Genomic DNA, 24,121 nt, shown 5'->3' with positions numbered 1-24,121 from the left:
AAGCCCTTGATCTTAAGGCTTCCTTTTGTGAAACATTTCTGTATAGGAGAACCTAAATCCACCTATAATTATGACTAAGAGTTACTTCCAGAAAACCTCTTTCATTGCTCAGAGGTGGCCTCTCTCTCTAAGTCCAACCCTACAAGTAAAACCATTACCCTTCCTGTCACATAGGACATGGCACTCAGGAGTGAAATTCTCCCTGGTAATTTGGGATATGACTCCCAGGGATGAGTCTGGCCCTGGCACCATGGGATCAACAATGCCTTCCTGATCAAAAGGGGGAAAATAGGTAACAAAATAAGGTATCACTGGCTAAGAGAGTTCAAATAGAGTCAACAGTCTATTCTGGAAGCTACTGTTATACAACTGTTAGTTAGACATTGCTATTTACCATGGTTTCCCAATCCCCAATCAAAACCATTCCTTTTAACCCTAAAGAAAACTAAGGGTTCTAAATGAGATTCTATAAAAGTTTCACATACTAATATCCAGAAACCTACAACCTTCAGATTGGTTCCTAGGCCAGCTAAGTCCTAAAATCCAGAAAGGCCAGCCTCTCCAAGAACATCAGCTAGATATATCCCCCTATCTCATATTATTGACACTCCTTTCCAGCATGAAAAAGTTAGAAGGGGCAGAGCCCAAATACCCCTAAAGATCTGGAGAAGTATCAGAGATGAAGTTATAACAGAGAAGATAAGATTTAGCAAATGAGTATGATTGCTGAATCATAATATTGATATTTCTTTTAGTCTCCAGTGTCTTGAGCAGCTAGAAGGAAAAACCTAAAATTGTGGAACAGTAACCCTTATCATACACTGAAATCTGTTCTCTAATTACTTGTTACAATGTACTTTGAGATTTATTGCTTTTTTATATATATGGCATATTTCATAATAAAAAGTTTTTTTAAAAGACAAACTATCCAATTTAAACAAGTACTCATGATAGGAATGAAATTTTTCAAAAGAGGAAATACAAATGGCTAAAGGATGCTCAACTTCACTAGCTATTTGGAATAAGCTAATCAAAACCACAATGAAATATTACTTCACATCTACTAGATCGGCTACTATTAAACAAACAGGAAACTACAAGTGTTGAAGGGGATTTGCAGAAATATGAACCCTTATTCTCTGCTAGTTGGAATATAAAATGGTACAGACACTGTGGAAGGTAATTTGGCTGTTTCTTAGAAAGCTAAGTATAGAACTGCCTTATAGTCTGACAATCTTGCTACTAGGTATTTACTCAGAAGAACTGGAAGCATGGACATGAACAGACACTTGCACACAGCAATGTGGGATCCAGTGGTCTGAATTCACCAGCCAAAAGCTGGATCAATATTTGGCCAGTTCCCCCTCGGTCTGGAGGTAGAAGACACCCATAGACCTTCCAGTTTGCTGCCTACCATAGTATAAATATTATGTAAAGCCTTTTGTTGCATATCCTAAATTGCTTCCCAAATAGTTGTAGTTGTTTGATTCTAGAATGCAACTGTATTTGGATAGAGCACTGGTAAAGCTAAAGGTTCCTGAGCTAACCTTGAAAAAGTTGTCTGTACTAGTTGTTACCACTTCCACCTCTTATTATTCCTCAACTCATCGGTCTGGCTTTCCCTAGATGACTCCATTGAAATTGCTTCTGCAGAGAATATCATGGTTAAATCTACGTCCTCTTGTTTGACTTCTCAGCAGCAATTGACAGTGTTGGAATCCCCCTCCTCCAGGAATCCTCTGTGCTTTCCTGGTTTCCTCTCCCCAATTTCAGTTTCTTTTGTGGGTCCACTCTCCTCTCTCTAGTCTGCTTATGTTTCTCAGGGAACTGTCATAGGCCCAATGACTTTCTCATTCTAAAGTCTCTCCTTAGGCAACTGTGCCTATCCCCACTTCTAAATGCTGATGCTTCCCAAATCTCCATCTCCATCTCACCCTTCTCCAGGGTGCCACACCCATCTGCTCACTGGGCAAGCCACTCTAGTAGGAGGTCTCGAGCTCAGTTCAATACTACAATGTTGAAAACTAAAATCAAGATCTTCCTCCACCCCATAAGTGTCCGGCATTATGTAAATGGCATATTGTTAAATGGCATCATCACATATTCAGATGCCCCAAATCAGAAATCTGGGCATCACTTCCTTCTATTCTTGTTGATTCTTGCTCTAAATGTTTCTCAAATCTGCCTACATCTCAAGTCCTGTTACTCTGAGTCCAGACACCCATCAACCTGTGCCCGTGTTACTGGAACAGCCACCTAACTTGGCTCTCTGCTTCCAGTCTTGCTTCCCTCCATGCCTATTCTTGATATTGCAAGTAGAGTGAGTTTTCTGAAATACAAATTTAATCACAATCTTTCCTGGATGAAAACGTTGCTGTAGCTCCTCACTGCCTCAGAATAAAATTCAATCTCCTTAAGGTGGCTGTAAAGTTCTTAAGGTCCCTGCTTACCTCTTTCCCTTCTCTCCAACCAATTCCCCTAAACTCTCCATCCTATAGTCCAATTAGACTAGATATTTTCAGTTTCAGGGGAGCTCCAAGCTTTCGTTTGCCTAGGCAATTTGGATGAGGGCGGTGGAGGGCCTTCTTTTGCATCCACAGTGCCTGGTGTCCCCGCCTCCTTCACGCACCCTCTCGCATTATAGTACTTTCATGTGCTGTATTGACAGCTTGTCAGTGCCTCCCATCACATAGGAAGTCCTCCTGCGCAGACACTGTGTTGTAGCCACCGCTACAGGCGGAGCCCACACGTATAGGCGGAGCCCACACGGCCTTTGCAGTCACAGGGCCTTCAATATGACCCGAGGCTCGCGAGGGACTCTAGCCTCGAAGCCCGAGCAACCACGCGTGGCTGCGGCTAGGAGGCGCGTGGTCCTAGGAGGGGGCGGTCTCTCGCCGCTCGCGCTTTCCTCCACCTACCCTGGCGCTGCGCTTGCGCGCAGGGGACAACCGTTGCCAGGCTCCCGGAGCCCTGAGGGAGGGATCGGTGCCCGCTGATACCCTCCCCTTTTGGCCTGAGGTTCCCAGCCTGTTGGCCCCAGGACGTTGCAGTCGCATGGCGGAGTGCTTTGGACAATGCCGATGAAGTCTTTCGCCCTTCTAGTTGCGTTGTTACTGTGGTCTTCGTCCGTGCTGGCACATCCGAGTGAGTGATGACCCTGAGGCGGCAGCGACCCAGGGGACACCCCAGAGGGAAACTCCCTGGTTCCCGACCCACCCGAGGCCAAGCCCTTCCTTATACCTCTGATTCCCTGGCCCTACACCCCTCCCAGACCCCACTGCCCGGGGTCCTAGCCTCCAGGCGCTGAAGTCTTTTCTCTCCTATTCCTGACTTTCCCCCCGGGTCAACCCATGGGCCTCCTCGCAAACAGGAAGAGCAGTGATTCGGACAATAGGTCCCGAACATGACCAGGGATGCACTTGTCTGGGCAGATTGAGCTCTCGGGTGTGTAGCTTTCTCACCCGCTGTGGGAAACTTTCTTTGATGTTAACCTTTTCCTCTTTCATCAGCGATTGGCTGCCCATGTGATAGCAGGGGTCGGACAAATCTGCCTATTTTTCAATGGTTGGCCAGCAAAGAATGGTTTTTATATTTTTAAATGTAAATATTAAATGTAATGTTTCGTGATGTGAAACGTATGAAATTCAAGTTTCACTGTACACTGTACATAAAATTTTATTGGAACAGAGCCATGGTGATTAGTATTGCCCATGGCTGCTCCCAGCCTCCTAACAGCAGTTAAGTAGTTGCCACAGAGATAGTATGGCCTAAAAATTTTAAAAACTGAAACACATTTTTTTAAAGCCTAAAATATTTGTTATTTGGCCTTTTACAGAAACAGTTTGATCCTTATAGTAAAACTTGGAGAGCATGTGGGTCCTGGGCAGCTGGCCATTCAGGACACTCACATGCCCCTCTATGCGCATCCACAGAGCATTCTCCAGGTACACAGGATTCAAAGCCTCTGTTAAGCAGAATTACAAATAACTGCTTGCTGGAGCTATTTAGTCCCTCCCTAACAGTTTAAAACCAATAAGGTCAAATATCGGTTTTTAGTTTGTTAAGGCTGCTGGAAATGCAATATACCAGAAATGGGTTGGCTTTTATACAGGGAATTTATCAAGTTTTAAGTTTATAATGCTAAGGACATAAAAATGTCCAAACTAAGCATCGAGAGAAGGATACTTTGGCTCAAGAAAGGTTGATTTGGGAATGCACATGGCTGGGGTCTGTTGGTCCTTTGGCTTCTGGTTTCAAACAGCTTCCCTGGGGGCATTTCCAAACATCTTTGTGTCTTCTCTGAACTTTTTCCAAAATGGTTCCCTCTTAAGGGGCTCCAGTAAGTGGATTAAGACCCACCTTGAATGGGTGGAGATACATCTCCATGGAAACAACCTAATCAGAAGGTCCCACCCGCAACTGGGTGGGCCAACATCTCCATGGAAACAACCTAATCAAAAGGCCCCACACTAAATAATAGGTCTCCCTCCACAGGACTGGATTAGAAAAAAGAACATGACTTTTTTCTGGAGTACATAGCAGTTTCAAACCAGCACAGTAGTATGGTAGTGCAGAGAATTTTCTTATGTTAACAACACGTGGGCACCGTTGAGGTATTCAAGTCTGATATCAGGGCTTGTCCTGATAAAGTTGTCTGACTTTAGTTCAGTGTAATATGTAGTGATGTTGTGGTTTGTTTGAAACAAAACTTAACAGGTAGGTGTGAGAAAAAGTACTATAGTGCATACTAATTATGCAGAGCTTTATTTCAGAATTGTTAAAAGGTCCTTAGTTAAAAATTAGATTTGAAAAAATGAAAATACAGCACAGCCTAAATTATGACTAATAGTGGGAAAAGTTTTGGATAACTGAAGGTAGTACTTTAAATACTAGCACTTATTTTTAGCAGATTTTAAGAAAAATCTTGATAAATTTTTCTTCCTTACCATAAGAGAACAGAATATATGGATTTCTTGATATCTGATGGTCATTATTACTAACACCAATTGTTGCAATTACTTTGGTAGTCGTAGATCAGTAGGTCATAAGTGACCAACATATGTGAGATTTTAATTGAGATGACATTAATATCATCACAGTCTGGGACTGGTGGGCAGCATCCCCTTATTCACAGCCTAAATTCCTACCTCTATATCTTGCCTAACCCCATAATTTCATGGCCTGTTCTTCTTCTCTGTCTCCTCCTCCCTAAACTTCCCTAAGGCTTGTAGGAAATGAGAAGATGCTTCTCAGAAAAATGGATGTTTTTCTTTTGTTGTTGAGGATATCCATTATATAAGACATAAGAAAGACAGATAGATTCAGGTCCCAGATCAAAGAAGATGTCTTGGAAAATGTAATTTACCTTTTTCACAGAAGTTGATTAAGGGATCCTGCATTCTCTACAAAGTGGCTGGGGTAAATACCAGATTTATGTGGTGGATTGATATTGCTATTTAGTACATTTTACAGAGCTAGAAGAGGTATATTTTGAAATCATGAGTTTATTATGGGTCCAGTTAAAATTTAACATTGTTCATAGGATAACTTCTTGATTTTTAACTTTTCACTCAACTGAAATTGTATTCTTTTAAATATATGTAATTAAATAAGGCTGTTTCATTTATATATTGCTACATAAAAAACAGCCTCAAATCCTTGTGTCTTAAAACAATTTTATTATTTTCCATGATTCTTTGATTGACTGAATCATCTGGGCAGTTCTTCTGCTTCCATGTTATAGCTGAGGTCACTCATGTAGCTACATTCAACTGACAGCTCAACAGGGGTAAGAATTTCTCCATCAATGTTGGAAGGTATAACCCATAAATACCATGAAGCACAAAGCTATTCAGTTAATATTTCTTTAACTGGAAATATTGATTAATATGAACATAATTGATATTTTACCTGTCAGCAAAAATTAAAATTTGAATTAATAATAATATTAACAAGTTCTGGGAAAATTACTAGTTGAATAATTAGATATAATGTTTCCTTTTGTGACCATTCTTTGAGTATACTCCACTAAAGAAACACAGTTAAACCATTTTGATTTGAGTAAGAAGTACTTTAGCTCAGTTATTTAAGTTCATTTTCATTTGAAGGTACTGGTGTTTAACTGGCAATTCAAAATGGTGACAACTTTCAGGTATTACTTGGTAGCAGTACTTAAATTTTGTATGGTAAGAGAAATCTATTTTTCTTAGACTTATTTTACTTAGGCAATTTGTTGTCCAAAGTCATGGACAAGTTTTATTCAGACAAAATCTGGTTCACCTAGATTAGCTGCGTGGGTGTATGTTTAAGCTTTATATACCTGAGCTCATTATGGATAAAGTCATTTAGGTTTTCATTTTTGTGGTAATAAAAATCCCATATATATTTGGATTTTTTAAAAAAGTTTGCAGCATTAATTCTTGATTATATTTTGGATACAACCATCCATATTTCTTGGATAAATTTTGGGGAAGTTAATTGACATATGAAGGTTATGGTTGAAGACAAAGTAGCATTATATATGTTCTTTAAGCAACAAAGGCCTGATGAATTCCTTTAAACTTTAACTCATTGGTCTTGATAAGAAAGTATTTAAATTTATATTTCCAACTTTGCTGAACCACTAGATTCTCTACACCATTATATACCCATTATATACTATATTTTACTATTACCTTTAACTTAAAAAGTTTATATTCTTGTACAAAACTGCATGTTTAAATTATGGTATTATTTGTCTTTAAAAGTATGATTTTTTAAAGCATAAATTGTATTTTAGCACATGATGCCATAGTGCCCAATTTATATCCAGACATATATATTTAGAATTACATCTTGACATTTGGTGTTTTTGAGTGTATATCTTTGTATAGCCTAGTTATTGCATTATATAAACATAACGTATTGGTATGACCATTTTACCAATTTGAGTGAACAGCGGAAACGTTACCTCCCTTTATGTCTTTTTATCGTCCCCCAATTATTATATAACTGTCTCAGATATTTCCTTTACATACATTGAGAAACACATCAGAAAGTATTATAATTTTTGTTTCAACTGTCAAGTATAATTTAGAAAATTCAAAAGAACAAAAGACTATTTTATTTACTCCAATTTTTGCTCTTTTTGTTATACTTTCTTCCTATATTCTAACATTCCTACTTTTCTCATTTTCTATCTGTCTAGTGAACTTCCTTTAGCTACTCTTTTAGGGTGACTCTTTTGACAACAGCTTCTCTTAATTTTATGTCACCCGAGAGAGTGTTGATTACCCCTTCATTCCTGAAGGGTATTTTCACTAGATTTAAAATTCTGGGTGACAGTTCTTTTCTTTCAACACTTGAAAAATACTGTGCCATTTCTCCCGGTCTCCAGGATTTTTGATGAGAAATCCACTGCCATTCAAATTGTTGTTCTGTTATAGATAAGATGTCATTTCTCTCTCAAATCTTTTTCAAGATTTTTGTCTTTGTCTTTAGTTTATGGAGGTTGACAACATGTCTTGGCAAGGATTTCTTTGCATTTATTATGTTTGGGGTTCACTCAGTTTCTTGAATCTGTAAGTTCATGTCTTTTGCCAAATTTGGGGATTTTTCTTTGAATATTTTTCAGCTTTACCATCTTTCTTCCTTCCTTCTAAGACTCCAATGACACAAATATTAGATCTTTTTGTTATAGTTCCACAGGTCCCTGAGGCACTATCCATATTTTTTCATTCCATTTTCTGTTTTTCAGGTTGGGGAATTTTATTATTCTTTCAATTCACTGATTCTTCTTTTAAAAAATGTAAACTTTTAATTTTGAAAAACTTTCAGACTTACAGGACAGTTAAAAAATATAAACCCTGTTCTGGTTTGGAAGCTGCCAGAATGCAATATACCAGAAATGGAACAGCTTTTAAAAAGGGGAATTTAATAAACTGCAAGTATACAGTTCTAAGGCTGTGAAAAAGTCCAAATTAAAGCAAGGCTATAGAGTGTCCAATCTAAGGCATCCAGGGAAAGATACTTTAGTTCAAGAAGGCAGATGATGAGAATTTCTCTCTCAGCTGGAAAGGCACATGGTGAACATGGTGGCGTCTGTTAGCTTTCTCTCTAGGCTTCTTGTTTCATGAAGCTCCCTTGGGGGGTTTTCCTTCTTCATATCCAGAGGTCTCTGGCTGTATGGGCTGTCATGGCTCTAAAGCTTTTTCCAAAATGGTTACCTCTTAAAGGGCTCCAATAAACAACCCTACCTTGAATGGGTGGAGACATATTTCCATGGAAACCATCTAATCAGAGGTTTCCACCTAATTATGGGTGGGTCACATCTCCATGGGAACAATCAAAAGCTCCCACCCAGCAATATTGAATGAGGATTAAAGGACATGGCTTTTCTGGGGTCCACAAAAGATTCAAACCTGCACAAACCCCATACAGAGAACTCTAACATAACCACTGTCCCCCCAGAAGCCCAGATCCACCAATTTTAACATTTCACCATGTTTGTGTACATTCTATCTGTCCATCAATCATCAATCATCAATTTATCCATCTTATTGTCTGTTAATCCATTTTCTGAATACTTGAATATAGGTTGTATACTCGTGCTCCTTGAACACTTACTACTGCCATGTACATTTCCTCAGAACAAGGATATTTGCATATTTATCAACTTAACAGCAGTTATCAAGTTCATGAAATTTAACATTGATATAAAACTTATAGTTTATATTCCAGTTTTTTCAATCCCAATAATGTCTTTTTTGAGCCTTCTCTCTTCCCTTGTTATATCCTATCCAGTCTCATGTATTTACTTGTTCTTTCTTTTTTTATGGTGGGAACATATATATACAACATAAACTTTCCCATCTCAACAACTCCCAAGGATACCATTCAATGGGATTAATAACATTCACTATGTTGCAGTACCCTTAACCACTTTCCAGTACTAAAACTTTCTCATTTCCCAAAACAGAATATTTTGCATTAACACCTTATTGTTCTTACCCCCCACTCCTGGTAACCTGTACTCTACTCTTTGTCTCTATAAGTGTGTGTATTCCCCAACGTTTTCTTTGTAGTTGCCATGGACTTAATATTAACATCTTAAATCTATAACAAATTTGTTTGCTTTGATACCAACTTAATTTCAATAGTATATACAAACTGTGTTCCTACCCTCGTACTCCCCCCACCTTTATGTAGTTCTTGTCATAGTAACATGTTTATACATTGAGTCCACACTACGGACTTATCATTACATTTTATGCATTTACATGTAGATCTTGTAGGAAGTAAAAAGTGGACTAACACACCAAAAATAAAATACTGGCACTTATATTTACCCCTGTTGCTATCCTTACTGAAGATTTTTAGTTCTTTGTGTGGCTTTGATCTATTGTCTATTGTCCTTTCTTTTCAACCTTCAGAACTTTCTTTGGCATTTCTTATAGGGACAGTCTGAACTTTCTCAGCTTTTGCTTATCTGGAAGTATCTTAATTCCTCCCTCAGTTTTGAAAAACAGTTTTGCTGGATATAAAATTCTTGATTGCCAGTTTTTTGCTTCCAGCATTTTAAATATATTCTCCCACTTCCTTCTTGCCTCCATGGTTTCCAATGAGAAATTGGTACTTAATCTATTGATGCTCCCTAGTATATAACATATTGCTTCTCAATTGTGGCTTTCAAATTCTCTTTATCTTTGACATTCAACTGTTTGATTATAACATGGCATAGTGTGGCTCTATTTGCCCTTCTCTGGTTTAGAGTTCATTGAGCATCTTGGATATGCATATTCATATCTTTCATTAAATTTAGGAGGCTTTCAGCATTATTTCTTTGAATGTTCTTTCTACCCCTGTCACTCTTCTCTTTTTGGGACTTGATAAGCTTGATGGAGTCCCACGGGTTTCTTGGGCTCTGTTCAGTTGTCTTCATTCTTACCTCTTTTGATTCCTCTTTCTGGATGATTTCAATAGTCTTATCTTCGAGTTCACTGATTCTCTCTTTTGCCAGCTCCAATATGTTGTTGAACCCTTCTAGGGAATTTTAAATTTCTGCTACTGTGATTTTCAGCTCTGATTCCTTTCTTTAGTTTCTGTTTTTCTATTGATATTCTTTGTGTTCATCTGTCATTTTTATGATTTCCTTTAGTTCTTTGTCCATGTTTTACTTTAGCTCTTTGAGCATATTTAGGATCATTTTCTTAAAGTCCTTGCTATGTCCCAGATCTGATCCTCCTCATTGGTGGTTTCTTCTACTTTAATTTTCTCTTTTTTGGAGGCCATCACTTCATATTTCTTTGTATGTTTTGCAATTTTATGTTGATATTTTATAATGTGTTGTTGTTGGAATTTAGACCATGGGATATCGGTTCCTTAAGTTCGTATCCAGCTAGTGTTATAGTAGAGCTTTCCAATTGCCAAAGACTAACACCACCACCACCACTCCCCCCCCACACACACACACCTCAGAATACAAAATGAAATAAAAATAGAAAACACTTTCCCCAATCTTTGCAGGTTGACCTAGGCAAGTGTTCTTCTTCAGGGCTTATCCATACAGTGAGTTCAGAGGATAACTTACAGTGGCCTCCCTGATCCTTTCTGCACAAATACCCCTAAGAATTCACCCATTTACATGAATAAAGTGTCACTTCGTTCTTAGGAAACAGTTTCCTTATGATTCCAGGCACTGCATATTAAGTCTTTATATTACTTGGTTCTCTAGAGAAACAGAACCAACAGGAGATTATCTGTAAATATGAGATTTATGAAAGTGTCTCACATAACCGTGGGGATGTAAGAGTCCAAAATATGTAGGGCAAGCCATGAGCTGTCAGGTCCAATGAAGGTCCTCAATGAACTTCCCATGAGAGGCTGGTTGGTTGAAGTGAAAAGAGAGATTCTCTCTTCTGAATTCTCCTTAAAATCCTTTGAGTGATTAGATTAAGTGTCACTCATTGCAGAAGACACTTCCCTTAGCCAACTACAGATGTAATCAGCTGTGGAAGCAGCCAACATGTTCATGATTTAAGTCCATGAAATGTCCTCCCAGCAACAGATAGGCCAGTGCTTGTTTGACCAACAACTAGGCACCATTACATGGCCAAGTGCACATGAACCTAACGATCACAATCCTACAGCCAACAATCTCTTCTCCCAGGAAGCATGACTTGACTGCTCCCCCACAGTGTTCTGTAGGTGAGTTCCATAAGCTACCTTCTACATGCAGGGCAAGTTCTGTGGCAGTCAGTTCCTCAGTCCACCACCGGACAAATCAAACCACACACATGGTCCTGGTAGGTGCATGAGGGTTGTTCTAGTTTGCTAGATGCTGGAATGAAACACACCAGAGACAGATTGGCTTTCAATAAAAGGGGATTTATTTAGTTGACATATAGTTCTTCAGAGTAAAGGCAGCTAACTCTCAAATGAGGTTCTTTCTTATGTGGGAAGGCACAGGTGCGGAAAGGCACCATACAAGCAGGGCAAGAAACAAGAAAACAAAAACTGAGAAATTCTCCTATGTTAAACAAAATCTAAGCTAGATGTCCAGAAAAAGCTGAACTGAATGTCAAAGAACAGATAGACAACAAATTCATCCAGCAAGAAAACCTCGGGTAAAAGAAGTGAAAGCAATCTCCAGAATAAATTAATTGAGGTAATTAAATCCCCAGACAACAGCAAAAAATAACAAATCACACTAGGAAAATTGAAGATATGGCCCAGTCAAAGGAACAAACCAACAATTCAAATGAAATACAGGAGTTGAAACCATTAATTCAGAATATATGAACAGACATGGAAAACCTCATCAAAAACCAAATCAATGAATTAAGGGAGGATATAAAGAAGGCAAGGAATGAACAAAAAGAAGAAATGGAAAGTCTGAAAAAACAAATCACAGAACTTATGAGAATGAAATGCACAGTAGAAGAGATGAAAAAACAATGGAAACCTACAATGGTAGATTTCAAGAGGCAGAAGATAGGATTAGTGCTCTGGAGGATGGAACATCTGAAATCCAACAAGCAAAAGAAAATATAGGGAAAAAATGAAAAAATATGAGCAGGGAATCAGGGAATTGAATGACAATATGAAGCGCACGAATATACATGTTGTGGGTGTCCCAGAAGGAGAAGAGAAGGGAAAAGGAGGAGAAAAACTAATGGAGGAAATTATCACTGAAAATTTCCCAACTCTTATGAAAGACTTAAAATTACAGATCCAAGAAGTGCCGCATACCTGAAAGAGAATAGATCCAAATAGACGTACTCCAAGACACTTACTAATCAGAATGTCAGAGGTCAAAGAGACAGAGAGAATCTTGAAAGCAGCAAGAGAAAAGCAATCCATCACATACAAGGGAAGCCCAATAAGACTATGCTTAGATTTCTCAGCAGAAACCATAGAGGTGAGAAGACAGTGGGATGATATATTTACATTACTAAAAGAGAAAAATTGCCAGCTGAGAATTCTATATCCAGCAAAATTGTTCTTCAAAAATGAGGAAGAAATTAGAACATTTTCAGACAAAAAATCACTGAAAGAATTTGTGATGAAGAGACCAGCTCTGCAAGAAATACTCAAGGGAGCACTAGAGACAGATATGAAAAGACAGAAGAGAGAGAGATGGAGAAAAGTGTAGAAAGGAACACTATGAGTAAAGATAAAAAGAAGGAAAATTAGATATGACATATAAAATCCAAAAAGCAAAATGGTAAAGAAAGTACTACCAGTACAGTAATAGCACTAAATGTTAATGGATTAAACTCCCCAATCAAAAGACATAGACTGGTAGAATGGATTAAAAAAACAGGATCCATCTATATGCTGTCTGCAGGAAACACATCGTAGACCCAAGGATAAACATAGGTTGGAAGTGAAAGGTTGGGAAAAGATATTTCTTGCAAATGACAATCAGAAAAGAGCAGGAGTAGCTATACTAATATCCAACAAATTAGACTTCAAATGTAAAACAGTTAAAAGAGATAAAGAAGGATACTATGTATTAATAAAAAGAACAATTCAGCACAAAGACATAACAATCATAAATATTTATGCACCGAACCAGAATGCTCCAAAATACATGCGGCAAACACTGAAAAGAGAAATAAACACATCTACCATAATATTTGGAGACTTCAATTCACCACTCTCATCAATGGACAGAACATCTAGACAGAGAGAGGATCAATAAAGAAACAGAATTTGAATAATACAATAAATGAGCTAGACTTAACAGACATTTATAGAACATTACACCCCACCAGCAGGATACACATTTTTCTCAAGTGCTCATGGATCATTCTCAAGGGTAGACCATATGCTGGGTCACAAAGCAAGTCTCAATAAATTTTAAAAGATTGAAGTTATAAAAAACACTTTCTCAGATCATAAAGGAATGAAGCTGGAAATCAATAATAGGCAGAGTGCTAGAAAATTCACAAATACGTGGAGGCTCAACAACACACTCTTAAACAACCAGTGGGTCAAGGAAGAAATTACAAGGGAAATCAGTAAATATCTCGAGGCAAATGAAAATGAAAGCACAACATATCAAAACTTACGGGACACAGCAAAGGCAGTGCTAAGAGGGAAATTTATTGCCCTAAATACCTATATCAAAAAAGAATAAAGGGCAAAAATTGAGGAATTAGCTGTCCACTTGGAAGAAGTAGAGAAAGAACAGCAAACTAACCCCAAAGCAAGCAAAAGGAAAGAAATAACAAAGATTAGACCAGAAATAAATGAAATTGGGAACATGTAATCAATTGAGAAAATCATTAAAACCAGAAGCTGGTTTTATGAGAAAATCAATAAGATTTATGGACCCTTAGCAAGATTGACAAAAAGAAGAGAGAGGATGCAAATAAATAAGATCAGAAATGGAAGAGGAGACATAACCACTGACCCCACAGAAATAAAGGAAGTAGTGACAGGATACTATGAACAACTTTATGCTAATAAATACAACAATGTAGATGAAATGGACAACTTCCTAGAAAGGCATGAACAACCAACTTTGACTCGAGAAGAAATAGACGACCTCAACAAACCAATCACAAGTAAAGAAATTGAATCAGTCATTAAGAAGCTCCCCCAAAAGAAAAGTCCAGGACCAGACGGCTTCACATGTGAATTCTACCAAACATTCCAGAAAGAATTAGTACCAATCCTGGTCAAACTCTGCAAAAAAATTGAAGAGGAGGGAAAGCTACCTAACTCATTCTACAAAGCCAACATCACCTTTGTACCAAAGCCAGACAAAGATATTGCAAAAAAAGAAAATTACAGACCAATCTCTCTAATGAATATAGATGCAAAAATCCTCAATAAAATTCTAGCAAATCATATCCAGCAACACATTAAAAGAATTATACATCATGACCAAGTAGGATTCATCCCACATATGCAAGGATGGTTCAACATAAGAAAATCAATTAATGTAATACACCATATCAACAAATCAAAGCAGAAAAACCACATGATCATCACTATTGATGCAGAAAAGGCATTTGACAAAATTCAACATCCTTTCCTGTTGAAAACACTTCAAAGGATAGGAATAGAAGGGAACTTTCTGATAATGATAAAGGGAATATATGAAAAACCCACAGCTAATATCATCCTCAATGGGGAAAAACTGAAAACTTTCCCCCTAAGATCAGGAAGAAGACAAGGATGTCCACTATCACCACTATTATTCAACATTGTGTTGGAAGTTCTAGCCAGAGCAATTAGACAAGAAAAAGAAATACAAGGCATCAAAATTGGAAAAGAAGAAGTAAAACTATCACTGTTTGCAGATGATATGATACTATATGTTGAAAACCCTGAAAAATTCACAGCAAAACTGCTAGGGCTAATAAATGAGTATAGCAAAGTGGCAGGTTACAAGATCAACACTCAAAAATCTGTAGTGTTTCTATACACTAGTAATAACAATCTGAGGGGGAAATCAAGAAATGAATTCCATTTACAATTGCAAGCAAAAGAATAAACTATTTAGGAATAAATTTAACTAAAGAGACAAAAGACCTATACAAAGAAAACTACCAGAAATTGTTAAAAGAAATCACAGAAGACCTAAATAGATGAAAGGGCATAATGTGTTCATGGATTGGAAGACTAAATATAGTTAAGATGTCAATTCTACCTAAATTGATTTACAGATTCAATGCAATACCAATTAAAATCCCAACAACTTACTTTTCCAAAATAGAAAAACCATAACCAAATTTATCTGGAAGGCAGGGTGCCCCAAATAGCTAAAAACATCTTGAGGAAAAAAAACGAAGTCAGAGGTCTCATACTACCTGATTTTAAGGCATATTATGAAGCTACAGTGGTCAAAACAGCATGGTACTGGCATAAAGATAGATATATTGACCAATGGAATCGAACAGAGTGTTCAGATATAGACCCTCTCATCTATGGACAATTGATCTTTGATAAGGCAGTCAAGCCAACTCACCTGGGACAGAACAGTCTCTTCAATAAATAGTGCCTAGAGAACTGGATATCCATGTGCAAAAGAATGAAAGAGGACCCATATCTCACACCCTATACAAAAGTTAACTCAAAATGGATCAAAGACTTAAACATTAGATCTAAGACCATAAAACTGTTAGAAGAAAATGTAGGGAAATATCTATAAATCTTATATTTGGAGGTGGTTTTATAGACCTTACACCCAAAGCAAGAGCACTGAAGAAATAAATAAATAAATGGGAGCTTCTCAAAATTAAACACTTTTGTGCATCAAAGAACTTCATCAAGAAAGTAGAAAGACAGCCTACACAATGGGAGACAATATTTGGAAGCGACATATCAGATAAAGGTCTAGTATCCAGAATTTATAAAGAGATTGCTCAACTCAACAACAAAAAGACAGCCAATCCAATTATAAAATGGCAAAAGACTTGAACAGACACCTCTCAGAAGAGGAAATACAAATGGCCAAAAGGCACATGAAGAGATGCTCAACTTCTCTGGCCATTAGAGAAATGCAAATCAAAACCACAATAAGATATCATCTCACACCCACCAGAATGGCCATTATCAATAAAACAGAAAATGACAAATGCTGGAGAGGATGTGGAGAGGCACACTTATCCACTGTTGGTGGGAATGTCAAATGGTGCAACCACTGTGGAAGGCAGTTTGGTGGTTCCTCAAAAAGCTAAATATAGAATTCCCATATGACCTGGCAATACCATTACTAGGTATCTACTCAAAGGACATGAGGGCAAGGACACAAATGGACATTTGCACACCTATGTTTATAGCAGCATTGTTTACAATTGCAAAGAGATGGAAACAGCCAAAATGTCCATCAACAGACGAGTGGCTAAACAAACCGTGGTGTATACATATGATGGAATATTATGCAGCTGTAAGAATAAAGTTATGAAGTATGTAACAACATGGATGGACCTTAAGGACATTATGCTGAGTGAGATTAGCCAGAAACAAAAGGACAAGTACTGTATAGTCTCACTGATATGAACTGACCTTAGTGAATAAACTTGTAACAGAGACCATCAGGAGGTAGAAATAGGGTAAGATACTGGGTAATTGGAGCTGAAGGGATACAGATTGTGCAATAGGACTGAATATAAAAACTCAGAAATGGACAGCACAATACTACCTAACTGTAATACAATTATGTTAAAACACTGAATGAAGCTGAATGTGAGAATGATAGAGGGAGGAGGGCTGGGGGCATAAATGAAATCGGATAGATAGACGATAAAGATTGAGATGGTATAATCTAGGAATGCCTAGAGTGTATAATGATAGTGACTAAATGTACAAATTTAAAAAATGTTTTTGCATGAGGAAGAACAAAGGAATGTCATTGCTGCAGGGTGCTGAAAGTAGATGGTAATTACTATTTTAAAATTTCAACTTGTGTGTGAGACTAAAGCAAAAAATGTTTATTTGGTACAAAATTTATATTTTGATTAGTGCATTTCCTAATATGACTTATATGGATAGCTTGGTTGAACACCCTAAGTACATGGAACCTTGGGTAGGACATGAGAATTTGTTGGTTTGTCCAGAGTGATGCCCCAGTGAATCCCAGTGTGATTCGATCAGTGAGTGGAAAAGTATTTACAAAGTCCCCTTTGGGGAATGATGAGAACGGGGGAAAATTCAACCTCCCCAAGTTGAATTTTTGATATTATCATAAACAGTGTGGACAACCAAAGCTATAGACTAAGCCCCCAGTCTTGGGGTTTGTTCATATGAAACTTAACCCCACAAAGGACAGGTCAAGCCTACTTAAAATTAGGCCTAAGAGTCACCCCCAAGAGAGCCTCTTTTGTTGCTCAGATGTGGCCTCTCTCTCCAGCCAACACAACAAGCAAACTCACCACCCTCCCACTGTCTACGTGGGACATGACTCCCAGGGGTGTGGACCTTCCTGGCAACATGGGACAGAAATCCTAGAGTGAGCTGACACTCAGCATCAAGGGATTGAAAAAAACTCTAGAATGAACTGAGACTCAGCATCAAGGGATTGAGAAAACCTTCTCGACCAAAAGGGGGAAGAGGGAAATGAGACAAAGTGTCAATGGCTGAGAGATTCCAAACAGAGTCGAGAGGTTATCCTGGAGGTTATTCTTACACATTAAATAGATATCACTTTGTTATTCAAGATGTAATGGAGAGGCTGGAGGGAACTGCCTGAAAATGTAGAGCTGTGATCCAGTAGCCATGTTTCTTGATGATGATTGAATAATAACATAGCTTTTACAATGTGACTGAGTGGTTGTGAGAACAGTGTGTCTGATGCTCCTTTTATCTACCTTGTCAACAGATGAGTTGAAAATATGGAATAAAAATAAATAATAGGAGGAACAAATGTTAAAATAAATTCAGTTTGAAATGCTAGTGATCAATGAAAGGGAGGGGTAAGGGGTATGGTATGCTTAATTTTTTTTTTCTGTTTTGGTTTTATTTCTTTTTCCGTTGTCTTTTTATTTCTTTTTCTGAATTGATGGAAATGTTCTAAGAAATGATCATGATGATGAATATGCAACTATGTGATGATACTGTGAATTACTGATTATATATGTAGAACGGAATGATCATATCTAAGAATGTTTGTGTTTCTTTCTTGTCATATTTTTTAAAAATTTAAAAATTAATAAAGAAATTTTTTATGCATTGGAAATACATTTCAATAAAAATTTTTAAAACTGATAAAATATAGTAGTTGTATAGTATGATTCTAGCTATGTAAATACATTGTGTGTACTCTGGAAGGCTGTTAACAATATGTAAGATGACAATATTGTCCAAATTGATCTACAGATTCAACACAATCCTGATCAAAATCCCAGCTTATTTTTTGGTAGTAATAGACAAGTTGATCCTAAAATCCATATGGAATTGCAAGAGACCCAGAATATCCAAAACAATCTTAAAAAAGAATAAAGTTGGAGGATTCATACCTCTTGATTTCAAAACTTAATATTACAGCTGCAGTAACCAAGACAGTGTAGTACTGGGATACTGGGAAATCAATGAAATAGATTTAGAGTCCAGAAAGAAACTCTTACATTTATGGTCAATTAATTTTTGACAAGGGTGCCAAGACAATTCAGTGGGGGAAAGAATAGTATTTTCAGTAAATGGTACTGAAACACCTTGCAAAAGAATTAAGTTGGACCCCTAACTCATATCATATAGAAAAATGAGCTGAAAAAAATGGATCATAAGCCTAAATGTAAAACTCTTCAAAGAAAACGTGTAAATCTTCATGACCTTGGATTTACTAGTGATTTCTTAGAGATGACTTTGAAGCACAAATGGCAAAAGAAAAAATAAATTGTATCACATCAAAATTAAAACATTTTGTGCTGCAATTGATACCATTAGGAAAATGAAAAGACAATGTAAGAATAGGAGAAAATATTTGTAAATCATATATCTGATAAGGTGCTGGTATCCAGAATATGTAAAGAATCCTTAGAACTCAATAGTAAAAAGACAAGTAACCCAACTAAAAATGGGAAGATGCTCTGAATAGGTATTTCTTCTAAGACATACAAATGGCCAATAAGCACATAAAAACATGCTCAATAAGGTGGGCCATGGTGGCACAGCAGGCAGAGTTCTTGCCTGCCATGCCAGAGATCTGGGTTCAATTCCTGGTGCCTGCCCATGTGAAAAAAAAAAAAAAGATGCTCAATATAAATAGTCATAAGGGCAATACAAGTCACAACCACAATGAGATACCATTTCATACTCACAAGAATGGCTAAATCAAAAGGACAGTAACAAGTGTTGGGGAGGACTTGGAGATATTGCAATCCATGTACACTGCTGTTAGGAATGTGAAATGCTGTAGCTGGTTTGGCAGTTCCTCAATAGGTTAAACATAGAGTTACCACATGACCCCAATTCCACCCCTAATTATAAATCCAGGAAAATGAAAACATATGTCCATACATGAATGTTCATAGCAAATGACTCATAATCACCAAAAATTGGAACAATCCAAATATCCATAAACTAATGAATGGATAAACAAAAGAATCAAGTACTAATACATGCTACAACACGAATGAACCTTGAAAACATTATGCTAAATGGAAGAAGCCAGCCCCAAAAGACTACATTAATATGAATCCATTTATGTGGAATTCCAGAATAGGCAAATCCATAAAGACAGAAAGTAAATCAATGATTGCCTATAGATGGGAGCCAGAGACAATAGGGAATGAGTTTCTTTGTGGGTTGATGAAAGTGTTTTAAATTTAATTATAGTGATGGTTGTACAACTCTTGTGAATATACTAAAAACCATTGTATACTTTAAATGGGTGAATTTTATAGTATAAGAATTATATGTCAATAGAGATGTTAAAAATGTAAAAGGTAAATTTTGCAGGTATTTTAATATTCTTTAAGTTGTGGTTTACTTACATTAAAATTATGTGAATTAAATGTTACTTTAGAGATTGATAAAATCCAACAGAAGGAGTGGTGCAAAGGTGGCTCTGTGATAGAATTCTCACCTGCCAAGCTGGAGACCCAGGTTGAAAAAGATTCAATAGAAGAAAATAGAACTCAAAGCAAAGTTAGTTAAATTCATATTATTTAAACGTATTAGGCCATTTAAGGACAATTACAAGAAATGTAAAGTCTCCCTGAAAATTAGAACTGTTTAACTGTAATGTTTAGGATGCTTTAGATAAACTTCAGGCTTGGAAATTTAGAAAAAATAGGGTTAAAGCTGTATTTTTTCTATTACAGAAAGCTACCTGTTTTGATTCAAAGTAAGACATTTTTAATTGCCTATATTTACTCCCTAATTGCTGCACTATTAGCCCTCCTAAAATACAGACCAGCAGATCTATTTTAAGCATAACATGAAGTCTAATTTTTCCCTATATCATTATTTGCATAAAAAATTTTGTACCTGTGATCATTTCCTTAAGATAAATTCCTGGAGTACAAATAATTTGCATATCTACCAGCATTTTCTTCATTCATTCAGTTATTCATTTGACTTTTTGACTGTCTATATGGCCGTAGATATTGGTTAAGACAGGAGATATATGAACAAAACAGGCATGACCACAGCTCTCAGAGAGCTTACAATATGTAGCAGTTAACAAGTATTAAACAAACAAATAAATATTGATAAAGTATTCTAAGTTCTCTAAAGAAAAATCAGAGTGTTAAGAGAGAGACTAATGAGGGATCTGGGGATCATAGGGAATTAAATTACTAAGGAATTAGCATACATGATACCAACCCTAGGCTTTATATTTTTAAAACATTTGCCTACTTGATTGGCAAAACAAATATAGTTTTTAATTTGCATTTCTTTCATTAACAGTGAATTTTAACAAGTTTTCATGCTCACTGACTTTTCTTTATTCCTTATATGCTCCTTTTTCTTCCTTAATTAGCCATTCTATGAAAAGGAAATATAAATTTTGAAGGTATTGTTTATTGCTGGAAGTTTTATGTTTCATTGCTCATTTTAAATCATGATTTTATTATTTTCCTCAGAACAAACTCAAAACTAATTAACTTGCCTTTCACCTCCATGTGAAGTGAATTTTTTTAAGTTATTGACCCTCAGCCCCATCCATTCCTTGTAGTTAGAAAATGTATCAATAAATGTGGATGAATTATTTTCATTATTCTCAGGTTCATCTTAATATATGAATGAGAGGTGTTTTGGCCCACTTGAAAGAAGGGAAAAATGATTTATAATTAATTAACTTTACATGTATTTATTTTGAATATTTTAATAGTCAAATATATTTTTAAATAGAATTGTTTTCTTCCAGGACACTGTTATCAGCATACTTCTACTGTTTTGCCAACATCCTTGTGTCATTTTTTTCTTTACAGCAACATTGTGTGGTCCTTACGTGTGCTCCTGCTTTGAAATCAGGCAGTCCATACTCAAATCCAATCCTTACCACTTACAAATTAAATATGATCTTAGCCAAATTACTTATCCTTTCTTTGTATCCTCCTTTTCCAAGCTATAAACATTGCTTACATTTAAGCCTGTGGCATGTGCCTGGCACATACTGTTCAGATTTGCTGCCACTTTTGTTCCTATAATTGTTAGTATGATTAGTATGATTTATTTTGTTTACTCTCCTTATTTATTTCTAACATGTGACCAGTTCTCCCTGTACAGTTCCAAGAATAGAAGGGTGGACAACCTCAAGCTCAGCCACAATCCCCATACCTGTAATTCCTGCCAACTTCAAGCTCGTTTAGCTTAGACCCAAGACACTAGAGAGCAGCATCATGGTTTCTGAAGCTCGAGAATCTTACCGTAGCCACTTTCTGGGACATCGCTATGTTTGGTTGGATCACTAACTTCTGAAAATAGAGGATATATTATAAAGCATACTGTGTAGACTACAGATATTCAAAGTATGTCAGACCAACTTCTAGCAGAGTAATCTGATCTTTGCAAGAATTTGAATTTTGCTAATTTTTGTAGCACCTCCTGAAGAATGGAGAGAGGCAGATTTTCACAGTAGCGAGGGCCATCTGTAGAGATAATTGAGGCTTGATTATCTTTTACTACCTTGCCTGCAGACATTTTACAAAGATGAGATTGATTTGCAAGAGCAGTCCTGATTAGTAGAAATGAGAAAGGCAGTAAGAAATATTTAGATGTTTTGGGAGCAAGAGCAGGGTATGGGAACTGTATGTGGAATGAGTGGAGTTAAGAATAGAACAAGGAGACAAAGGGTGCATGAAGAAAGAAAGAAAAGAGAAATAGGATGTAGCACATGTGCTCTGTTGCATTGGAAGCCATGAAACAAGGTTTTCAGTGTTGCCTGAGTAACAGTAGAAGGGAATAATGAGTACTTCAGGTTTTTTTTCTTCAAGAATAACTAATAGCAAGTAAGTACCTACTACTCCTGTCTTTTGAAACCCTAACTCACTTAATAGCAACCTGTGTATCCTAGTTACTACTTTGAGAAGAGAAAACCTAAATAATTTAGAAATCAAAAGTTTAACAGACTATAATTTAATGACAATGTCTTTTAAAAAGCATTTAGACCTTTGTTGGTTGCAAGTTTTAGATTTGCTTATGAATTGTTGTCCAAATAGAAATATTTCCAAAGCAGATTTGTTTTTCTTTTTGTTTTTATTGGATGTATATATTTTAATGCAATTTTATTGAGATATATTTACACGACATAATCCAAAATATACAATCATTGGTCATCATATCATCACATAGTTGTGCATACATCCTTATGATCAATTTTAGAAAATTTCTGTTATCCCAGAAAAGAAATGAAAATTAAAAAATCCAAATCCTCCCATACCTTTTATCCTCCCCTATTATTGACCTATGGTATCGGTGTGGTTACATTTGTTACTTTTGATGAAAGTATTAAAATATTGCTGTTAACTACAGTCCATAGGTTGCAATAGGTACATTTTCCCCATATATCCCTCTATTTTTAACTTCTTGTAATAATGTAACTGCTAACAATAGTGCCCACTGAACCCTGTTCCAGGTTCAGTAGCCTTCTCACTAAAAGAATTCAGATAATGAGAGAGCCTGTAGGAATAAGTAGTAAAGTTTATTAAACAGAGTACACATTAAAGAAGTTAATGCAGAACTATTCAAGGAAGGGAGAACTCACTGAGTGGATTGGATTAACTTGCCTTATAGAGAGGTTTTGTTGGTAGCAGGTTTCCATAGTAACCTTTGAATACCTGGGGTTTACATGGTTGTGTTAACCAGGTGCTTACATGGCTTGCATTATTTTAAGAGGCGATAACTATAGATGCATGTGGCCTGTCATCAGGTAGCCAAAATTTGTCTTTGGGCAGATGTTTAACCAACTTTATGACCCCATACTTTTGTCATTGACTGATTGTATACTTCAGACCCATGTGTGGTAGTTGATTCAGTTGTCAACTTGGCCGGTGAAGGCACCTAGTTTTGTTGCTGCGGACATGAGCCAATGGTACATGAACCTCATCTGTTGCTAATTACATCTACAGTCAGCTAGGAGGCGTGCCTGCTGTAATGAGTGACGTTTGACTTAATTGGCTGGTGCTTAAATGAGAGAGCTCAACGTAGCACAGCCTAAGCAGCTGGCATTCCTCATCTCAGTGCTTGCAGCTCAGCCCAGGCCTTTGGAGATGCAGAGAGGAATCACCCCGGGGAAAGTTGTTGGAACTTAGAGACCTGGAGAAAAGGCCAGCAGAGACCATCCTGTGCCTTCCCACGTAAGAAAGGACCTCAGTTGAAAGTTAGCTGCCTTTCCTCTGAAGAACTAACAAAATAAATCCCCTTTTATTAAAAGCCAGTCCATCTCTGGTGTGTTGCATTCCGGCAGCTAGCAAACTAGAACACCATGATTTTACAAACTTTATGTTTCGGGGAGGTTTCAAGGCTTTCGGGGAAATTCTTGCTTTAGGAAATTTGTGGTTTGTATTGATTCCTTTGGAGTTACATAGAAAACTAGGGACTTGCAGTTGTCCATTAACTCTTTAAGAGTGTATAGGAACCAGGGACTTGCAGTTGTTCTATTCTGTCCTGCTTTAATAGTGTTGTACATTTGCTCTAGTTCATGAAATTTTGAATATTTGTACAGTTAATCGTGGACATTGTT

General features: G+C 36.9%; 1 protein-coding gene across 4 annotated transcripts in view; it reads left to right on the top strand.

The window, feature by feature from the left end:
- Positions 1–24,121, top strand: part of SPESP1 (sperm equatorial segment protein 1) — a 52,101-nt gene that overhangs the window by 9,610 nt on the left and 18,370 nt on the right. The window contains exon 1 of one of the 4 annotated variants that reach the window (XM_077123952.1): positions 2,900–3,144. The exons of 1 other annotated variant lie outside the window; for it this stretch is intronic. In XM_077123952.1, coding sequence (XP_076980067.1) covers positions 3,075–3,144 — 70 coding nt within the window. In that variant the 5' untranslated portion in view covers positions 2,900–3,074. Of the gene's footprint in view, positions 1–2,899; positions 3,145–5,769; positions 5,789–24,121 lie in introns of those variants that run through there. 2 more of the 4 variants (XM_077123949.1, XM_077123951.1) reach the window with 2 other exon arrangements.

Source organism: Tamandua tetradactyla, chromosome 12 (genome assembly GCF_023851605.1).
Source record: "Tamandua tetradactyla isolate mTamTet1 chromosome 12, mTamTet1.pri, whole genome shotgun sequence".
Taxonomy (NCBI): Eukaryota; Metazoa; Chordata; class Mammalia; order Pilosa; family Myrmecophagidae; genus Tamandua; species Tamandua tetradactyla.
This window is presented reverse-complemented; position numbering and strand designations above follow the sequence as displayed.